The sequence below is a fragment of the Penaeus vannamei genome, chromosome 2, assembly GCF_042767895.1.
Source record: "Penaeus vannamei isolate JL-2024 chromosome 2, ASM4276789v1, whole genome shotgun sequence".
Classification (NCBI taxonomy): Eukaryota; Metazoa; Arthropoda; class Malacostraca; order Decapoda; family Penaeidae; genus Penaeus; species Penaeus vannamei.
In genome coordinates this window covers 30499553-30509552 of record NC_091550.1, presented here as the reverse complement: position 1 = coordinate 30509552, position 10000 = coordinate 30499553, and the positions used below count along the sequence as shown (strand labels likewise).

The 10000-nt window shown below is 37.9% G+C and overlaps 3 protein-coding genes across 3 annotated transcripts in view; 1 reads left to right on the top strand and 2 right to left on the bottom strand.

The window, feature by feature from the left end:
- The window catches only part of LOC113823515 (uncharacterized), a 1635-nt gene extending 1153 nt beyond the window's left edge, over positions 1 to 482 (bottom strand). Inside the window, exon 1 of the mRNA XM_070136460.1 lies at positions 1 to 482. This exon is cut by the window's left edge and continues 1153 nt beyond it. Coding sequence (XP_069992561.1) covers positions 1 to 482 — 482 coding nt within the window.
- A 55-nt stretch (positions 483 to 537) lies between these two features.
- Positions 538 to 4563, bottom strand: LOC113823516 (uncharacterized). Its single transcript, XM_070136456.1, has one exon. The coding sequence runs from the start codon at positions 4561 to 4563 to the stop codon at positions 538 to 540; it is 4026 nt and encodes a 1341-aa protein (XP_069992557.1).
- Positions 4564 to 9021: 4458 nt separating this feature from the next.
- Positions 9022 to 10000, top strand: part of LOC113817425 (F-box/WD repeat-containing protein 7) — a gene marked incomplete at its 3' end in the record, with an annotated part of 6367 nt that continues 5388 nt past the window's right edge. Inside the window, 1 exon segment of the mRNA XM_070131920.1 lies at positions 9022 to 9097.

Genomic DNA, 10000 nt, shown 5'->3' with positions numbered 1-10000 from the left:
GGATGAGTGGCATTGAAGTGACGCCCAGAGTGTCTTAGGCGCCCACCTACTCTAAGCAAGCCATCTTGTAGAAAAGGTCTTAATCTCACTATCTTGCTTGAGGCTTGTACTCTCCCATCTGGCTTTCGTGACAGTGAGATAATTTCAGATGAGTAGTTCTCTTGTTGAACTAATTTCCATATGTGTGTTTCTGCATCTGTTATTTCTTTGCTACTAAGGCAATTAACGTCAGGCAACTTGGGTACATACTTTCGCTTCAAGAATCGTCTGACCCATGCATGACAACGCACAAACTTCTGCCAGTTCGAGAAACGAGAGGCAAACTCCTCAATGAATGACATTACTGTTGTCACTGTCTCACATACCATGACAGACACCTTTACTTCTACATCATCTTCCAGTGATCCATGTTTAACATCTTCTGGAACTTGTGGCCAGCTGGATTCAGGTTCATGAAGAAATCTTGGTCCTCTAATCCACATTTCAGACGTTAAAAAAGTATCAACATCAAGACCTCTAGATGCAAGGTCAGCAGGATTACTCTATGTCTACATATCTCCAAGCACTTGCTGAAGACAGTTCTCGGATTAGGTTCACTCGATTTGCGACAAAGGTGTGGTAACGAGCCTTCTGATTGAACAAGTACTTGAGCACTGAAGTGCTGTCTGTCCAAAAGACTGAATCTTCCAATTTCAACCCCAGTTCCTTTCGTAATTTACAGTCCATTCGAGCTGCAACGGTGGCAGCCGTCAGTTCTAGTCTTGGAATAGTTGTCGGTTTCAGAGGTGCAACTCTTGCTCGTGCCATAACCAAAGTGCAGTATACCCTTTCCGAGGCATTTACCATCTTCAAGTAGGAGGCTGTGCCATAACCAGACTGACTTGCATCTGCAAAATGATGGAGCTGATAAGAAATGACGGAACCAAAGGAAATGGGCACTAGGCTTCGTGGCAGCTTAAATCTTGACAATTTTGGTAACTGTTCCAACCATTTTCTCCAACGAGCAGCTTCCTTAACACCCATATTTTCATCCCAGCCTAACTGCATCTGACACATGTCTTGAAGAATCATTTTTGCTGGCAGTGTCAAGGGCGCCACCATGCCAAGTGGGTCATATATAGATGCTACGATAGATAAAACTCCTCGGCGTGTTAGTGGCTTGTCGCCAAGGCAGATTTTGAATGTGAAGCAATCTTCGGCCATCGACCAGTGTACACCCAAGGTCCTTTCAACTGGGAGATCATCCTTACTGAGGTCTAGAGAAGCAACCGACGCATCCCTCTCGGATTCAGGAATCTTCTTGAGCACGTCCTTGTTATTGGCTGTCCATTGGTTCAGACGCCAACCACCTGCATTACAGAGAGCAATGAGATCTTTGATGATTTTTATCAGTCTCTCTTTGTCATCATGGGCCAGCAGGAGATTATCAACATAAAAACTTTGTATTATGGCAGTGACAGCTTGTTCATCAAAAACCTCACTGTGGTCCTCAGCAGTCTTCCTTAAGGCATAATTTACACAGCTAGGAGAGGATCTAGCACCAAAAACATGAACATTCATTCGGTAATCACTTACAGGCTTATTGATATCACCATCTGACCACCATAAAAAACGGAACACATCACGATCCTCTAGGGGAACCTTGACCTGATAAAACATCTCCTCGATGTCCGCTGTGACTGCATAGTGACCATGCCTGAACCGCATGAGTACCCCTATTAGAGGATTTGTGAGGTCTGGCCCTTGAAGAAGATGGTCATTTAGGGAAGTGCCATTGAATTTAGCTTTAAGGTCATAGACGACACGTACCTTCAGCTTAGTGGGATGACGCACAGCATGATGTGGCATGTACCATATTCTACCATCATTTCGTTCTAATCCTGATGGAGGTACTATTTCAGCATACTGTTTACTTATATTCTTTTCCATTTGAGTGATGTATGTCTCCTTGAAAGTCTTGTCAGATTCCAGCTTCCTTTTGAGGCTTTTCATTCTACGTACAGCCATTTCACGATTGTTTGGAAGTGGACTACTGTCCCTGAAGGGGAGTTTGACTACATATTTACCCGATTCTTGATGGATGGACTGTGAGATCTTATCGGAAAATAACTCATCTTCCAGCGAATCTTCACGTTGGGAATGAACTTCCTTCTCCCAAAAGTCAGCATTGAAGTGCTCTCGTAAACACTCGCCAAGATCTTGTGTTGGGGAAATATGATATACCGGGGCAGTCAAAGGGTTCCTGGGGCCAGTTGGTCCAAAGACAACCCAGCCAAATCTGGTAAGATAGGCTGAGGGTTCGTCATCAGTCCCATTTCTCTGGTCGAGTATGTGACGGTTCAAAATGCTATTGAGTCCAATTATAAGTTCCACCTCTTGATTGTCGCCAGGCAATCTTTGTAGATCCACATCAGTCAGATGAAACCATTTTTTAGTCCAGTTCACGGGCATCATGCTGTGAGTAGTTATGCTGAGTTTGTCTGTAATGTACACTTCATTTACGGTAATGTTATTTCCACCGCCTATGCTGCTCAACATAAGTGGTACACGCTCGTTGCACATGAATATTCCATTTTCAGTTTTCATTGCTTGCCTCACTGGTAGGCCTTGGATTCCCAAACGTTGTATGAAGCTTCGAGCAGCCAGAGTTGGTGCAGCACCACCATCTATGAAGGCGTAAGTGGAGACGCTGTTATTCACTCGGACAGGCAGGATCTTCATCATAATCCTCCCATCAGGCTCACAATCAAGAATATTAGCACAGGGTAGAGCATCTGTTAATGGAGAATTAACACTTGGGGTCACACTTCCCTTGGCTTCTATGCCACCCCCAGTTGAGGAACTAGGTGTACCCAATTTCTCGTAACAGTCAGGTATGTTCTCATTGCTGAACACCTCAACACTCCCAGTTGGAGATCTCTTGTACTTACGGGATGGTGCAAAACTCTTTGCTATTGGCCGGTGTAACAGTGTGTGGTGATAGTAGGCACCACATCGATCGCACTGGCTCTTGTCATTACAGAAACGATGGCCATGGCCGGGTTTTAAGCAGCGAAAACATAGCTTGTTGTGTGTGACAATATCCCATCGTTCGTCAACATCTTTCCTGCCGAACTTATAACATGCAAAAAGCTTATGTCCTTGGCCATTACAACAGTGGCATTTATCGCTGGTACTTGGGGTCATATCCATTGCATTCATATCCAGAGCATGGACATTTAGACTATTTACAGGCTTCCGAATGATGATGGGTTTATTGGTCGTGTGACTTGGCTTACCTCTTCCTGCTTCAATATAACGTATTTCCTCTGCTACCCTGGCTTGATCTTTAACAAATTTAACAAGTGCAGAGAATGAACTTGCAGATTTAGTGCCAGGATCTACACATCTCGAGGCCCACTTGGTTCTCAAGTATCTCGGTAGCTTACCAAAAATTTTGGATATTGTCTCACGCAACTCCATCCGGCAGATATTATGACCTAAGGCCATCTCTACATTAAATAGGTAGGAGCCGTATTTCTTTAGACCTTCTGCATCTCCAACTTCAATGTCTTTCCATGCAAATAATTTTGAGATGAAGGACTCGAGGAGTTCACTGGAGTTTTCATATTCTTCTCTCAGCATCCTCCACGCTTCGTCATATCCATGGTCAGGTGTCACAAGGCAACCTTCAATAAGGTCCTTTGGTGGGCCATCCAACTGGTTGTAGAGCTGTGTGAGCCTTCGCCTTGGATCATTAGTGTTGCTCTCCACATTCCATTCAAATGTCCTACAGAACTGAGTGAATTTCGAAAAATCTCCATCAAAACGTTCTAATTTAACTGGAGGGAGTAATGATATGCGAGCCTGTTCTTGTTGGGTTAAAACTGACTGGTTCATAGCACAAACCATCTGAGCCACTTCATCCATATTCAGTGTCCTTGAAGGTGATGGATGGCTGGTGAAATCATGGCCTGAGGTATGGCAGCAAGGTACTCTGTTGATGTTTGCAAAAGGAGCAGCTGAAGGATGTAGGTTACTCCTTGTCAATAGGTTCTCATTTGGTTCTGGAATGGTAGTAAGTGGTGTAATGGGGAGCTTACCTTGGGCAATATTAGCTCCATTTAGTACAGGACTGACTGGAGTTGACCATTTAGGTAGGGGAGTTTCAGGGACTATGGCAGCATTGACAGCAAAGTGGACTGGCCCTTCAGTCACGTTGACTTCACTTTCACGACTCACTTGTGGGTCCTGATTTCCACTTTTATGATGGGGTTCTACGCTTGTTGCAATCCAGTTGCTACACATGTTGTTAAAGGAGTGAGGGCGAGGGTGTCTCTCATCCTCTCTGCTGTCTCCACAAGAGGAGCCAGGTCTTGACCTGGCTGGTTCTGATGAGGTTTTCATCCTTCTAATTCTCTGTTGCAGCTCAAAGATTCGTCTTTCTTCCTCACGTGCATGTTCATTTTGCTCTTTGATGAACTGAAGCCGTTCTAACTCCTCCTCAGCTACTGATATTTCTGAGCGGGAAGACTTGCAACTGTGTGATGTGCCCACAGATTTATTACTTCTATTGTCAACCATGATGTGGGCTTACCTGACAGTTCGCTGTAATGTCGTTCCCTTCTTCGATGGGTAAAATTCGAATTGTTATATGCAGTATGTTGGTACAGTCTTAATTCAAGGGTATCAGAATAACTTCTGTGTAGTTCCACATTTATTTCCATCACAGCCTCGTCACAAGAAGCATTCGAACTGAAAACAACAAGCCCGTATAAGAAACCAATAACGCACAATAGAAATGAACATGAATTTGAATATAAAACAAAACAAAATAAAGGAGATGCAAAATCTATATAAGAAGAGCATCAGCACATTGCGAAATATGGAAATCAGAATTTCACAAACATTATCCTATTATTGAAAGAAATAAAATCTTCACAAGGCATTCCCATTTAAAGCAAAACATCAGAAAATAAAAGGGGTTGGCTGTGGAACAACTGCCATTGAACATGTCACAAAACACTACCGTTGGGGGGGGGGGGGGCCGCGGCGCTGAACAACAAAGTGTAATAACCTTAAATATACACACTGTTAACACTCACTTTGTATCCCAATAAAGACTGCAAACCAACTTCTTCATAAAATCCACTCCATGGTCGTTGTCACTCAAAATAAAAGGATGGAAAAAGGCATTTGGCCCACCCAGTACAGACAGCAGTTCCCTTGGTTTATCTTTTGGCGGGAAACTGCAAGAGTTGACGCAGCGATATCGCACGCAAAGGAGTATGGGTAGTGGCGCGCGGTTTGAACGATTTTCCTTGGATACTTACCAACTAAATCAGATTTTCTTTCGTTTTAAGAAATCAAATAGTTAAAATTTCGCAGTATTCTACAATGATGATGATGATGATGATGATGATGATGATGATGATGATGATGATAATGATAATAATAATAATAATAATAATAATAATAATAATAATAATAATAATAATAATAATAATAATAATAATAATAGTAATAATGATAATTATGATAATAATAATAATGATAATAATGATAATAATAATAATAATAATAATGATAATGATGATGATAATAATAATGATAATAATAATAGTAATAATAATAATAATAATAATGATAATAATAATGATAATAATAATAATAATAATAATAATAATAATAATAATAATAATAATAATAATAATAATAATAATAATAATAATAATAATTATGATTATAATAATAATAGTAATAATGATAATAATAATAATGATGATAATAATAATAATAATAATAAAACAGTAATGATAGTATCAAAAATAACAACAATAATGATTAAGAAAATAATGATGATAATGATAATAATGATGATGATAATAATAATAATAATAATAATAATAATAATAATAATAATAATAATATTAATAATAATAATAATGACAATAATAATAATAATAATAATAACAATGAAGATCATAGTGTTGTTAGTAATAACGAGGATAATAATGATGATAATATCAATGGTAATAGTTTTAATAATCAAAATAATTGCAGATAAAAGTATTATTATCAATAATGGTAATAATGATAACAATGATGATCATCATGATAGTAATAATAATGATAATAACATTAATAATGATAATGAAAATAACAGTCATAATGATAATGATAATAACATTCATAATGATAATGATGATAATAATGGAAATAATAATAATGATAATAATAATAATAATAATAATAATAATAATAATAATAATAATAATAATAATAATAATAATAATAATAATAATAATAATAATAATAATAATGATAATGATAATAATAAAAATAACAATAATAATGATAACAGGAATAATAATGACAATAATAGTAAGAGGGTCAAGGACTACATCCCGAAGAGCAAAATGGAAGCCTTAGAAAGCCGAAAGGAACAAGAGATCTACTATGAATAGTTAAAATAATTCTTCTGGAAGTGATAAAATGGAAGAAGAAAGTTGTCAGCGGCATGGGTGGATTATCGGAATGCGTACGACAAGATCCCACTCTTGGCTAATGGAATGTCTGGAGGCACAGAAGTTCGAAATCTGCTAAAAGAGACTCAGGAATCACGGGGAGTTGAGATAATGCGCAGAAATGAAATATTAGGAGTAAGAATAAGGAGAAGGGCCTCTCAAGGGATGCGTCATTACCTTTGTTGTCTGCCATACAAGCGTCTTGAGAAAAGCAGCATTTGGGTAGGAGCTTGCATCAGATAAGGCCAAGATGAACCATTTGCTGTATGTGGACGATCTAAAATTGCCAGGGAAAAACAAAGATCTTGAATCATTACTACAGACAGTCAAAACTTTCAGCTGACATAGGAATGGCATCTGTCCCCGAGAAGTGTGCATCACTTATCATCAAGAGAGGAGAGATCGTTCAGTCTGATGGCATTACTTTGCCAGATAACAAAATGATAAGGAATTTGCAAGAAAACGAAAGTTGCAATTGCCAGGTATTCAAGAGCTAGATGATATAAAGAGATCAGAGATGAAAGAAAAAGTCAGCAAAGAGAATAAGCGTAGAGAGAGGAAAGTGCTAGAGACAATATTGAATGGAGATAACATCGTTAAAGCAGCCAATACATGGGCTGTTCCCGAGGTCAGGCACTCTGCTCCCTTTCTAGACTGGAGGAAACAAGAGATTCAAGAACTGGATAAACGCCCTGGAAAGCTAATGGCGATGCACAAAGCACTCCATCCAAAAGGCAATGTAGACCAGCTGTATATTTCACGAGACGAGGGTGGAACGGGACTTTTCAGCGTGGAAAATACGAGAAACGTCAAAAATCGGACTAGAGAGGAACACAAAGGAGAACAAGGGGCGACTCCTGAGTGCAGCTAGAAGATCAGGCTTGGAAGTAAATAGAACAATAAAAGAACAATAAAGATCGAAGATCAAAATAAGGCAAGGAAAGCTGGGAGAAGGGAGTCCTGCATGGCCAATCTATTCGACAAACTGAGGAGATTGCTGGAGAAGAAAGGTGGGAACGGTTACAAAAATCGGGACATTAAGAGGATAACAGAAGCTCTCATCCTCGCAGCCCAAGAGCAGACCCTTTGGACGAACTCATCAAAGCCAAAATCGACAAAACGCAGCAGGACAGAAAATACCGAATGGGCGCTTGGGTTGAAGAAGAAACTGGCGGAGAGCAAAAGAGCTAGGACTTGAGGAAGGCCTTGAGCATTTAGGAGACGCTGTCGCTAATATCAAGGAGACATTACCACTGAATGAAATGAGATACTGTCAATGTGCGATAATTCAATAATAATGATAACAATAATGATGATGATGATAATGATAATAATAGTAATAATGATAATAATAATAATGATAATAACAATAACAACAACAACAACAACAATGATAATAATAATAATAATAATAATGATAATAATAATAGTAATAGTAATAATAGTAATGATAATAATAATAATAATAATAATAATAATAATAATAGCAATAACAATGATAAGGATAATAATGATAATAATGGTAATAATGGTTATTGTAATGATAATGAAAATAATAATAATGATAATAATAATGATAATAACTATAATAGTAATACTAATAATGATGATAATCTTACTAATAATGACAATAATAATAGTATTGATAACAATTACAGCAATAATAATGATGATGATGATAATAATGATAATAATAGTAATGATAATAATAATAATAATAATAATAATAATAATAATAATAATAATAATAATAATAATAATAATAATAATAATAATAATAATGATAATAATGATGATAATAATAATAATAATAATAATAATAATAATAATAATAATAATAATAATAATAATAATAACAATAATAATAATAATAATAATAATTATGGTGATGATAATAATAATTATAATAATTACAAAATAGTAATGATAATAATGATAATGGTGATGATGATGATAATAACAACATTATTAATAATGATAACAGTAGTAGCAGCAATGATGGTAATAACAAATCGATTAACTTACCAAGAGGAAATGAAATAGTAGTCATGTATGTGTGCTGCCTTTGATATAAAACTCAAGTGGTTCAGAATGCGTCTGTCAATCTGCCATGGTTCCTCTTACTAAACACATGTTTTCGTGGCGAACGCGATCGGTATTCAGGGATACCATTACACCAGCATGGAAATGATTAATAATACATTATTGTTTGTATAATGGAATTAAGGAAAGTAGTAAACAAAAACAAAACTGAATGGCTCAGATCAGTTATGCATACAGGAATGACGGTAGCCCATGTAAGCCTATCATTCCTTTATCAAAATTAAGTGAGACACCTGTACCACTGAACAGTACAAATGCACCATCGGTGGTACATGTACCACCGGTGGTGTTTGAGAACCCCTGCTTTATGTATACAAGCGTTGCATGCGACACTATACCGAACCTTTCATTTCGTGATTCAAACGCCGCGCCCTTTGCTTCCCCCGGTCGCCGCCAGGGGAACGTGGAGTGACGTCACTGTAAACAAACGTAAAGAGAAACACGGGAGCAATGACACTGCTCAGCTGTGTGTCTTCTGTCCCGTGTTTGTAAGTTATTTGAGGAATTTAGTTTAATGCATGTTCGATGTGGATTAATGTGTCACTGTACAGCGGGAGAGTGTCATTCAGTGTAATCAGAATAGCCAATGAACACCAAATCGCGGTAAGGAATTTAGCCTAGGAATGTTGACATGAATTGGCTCTTCCTGATACTTCTATCTTCGGTAGACAGGATAAGATTTTTTTCGATGTGAATATAAGCAGCACTTTCTCATTATCCAGATGGAAATCTATCAGGTCTTAGAGGAAACATTTAACTAGATTCAATAACATCTCAAGTTCCAAAACATTAAGTAATCACTTCAGTGGTTTTTGCCATTGGATCCACAAGTGCTACAGATATTAAGAAACAGTTGTCAACGTTATCTTACAGTCAGACTGCATGACACCTGTGCTATTAGGTTCGTTACAGATTGATTGTATTTGATGTCTATAGTCTAGTCCTGGTATGGTGTAATAGAGATTGGTTAATTGATGAATAGAGAGAGAGATAGATAGAAAGAGGTACATTTTTAAGTTACACACACACACACACACACACACACACACACACACACACACACACACACACACACACACACACACACACACACACACACACACACACACACACACACACACACACATACACATACACATACACATACACATACACATACACATACACATACACATACACATACACATACATATATATGTATGTACACACAAATATGTACATCTATATGTACATAAACACACATACATCACAAACACGCACACCCACAAACCCACATGCACACCCACCTGCATTCACACCCACACCCACCTGCACGCACACCCACACCCACACACACCCGCCTGCACACACACCCGCCTGCACACACACCCACACCCACACACACGCAACCC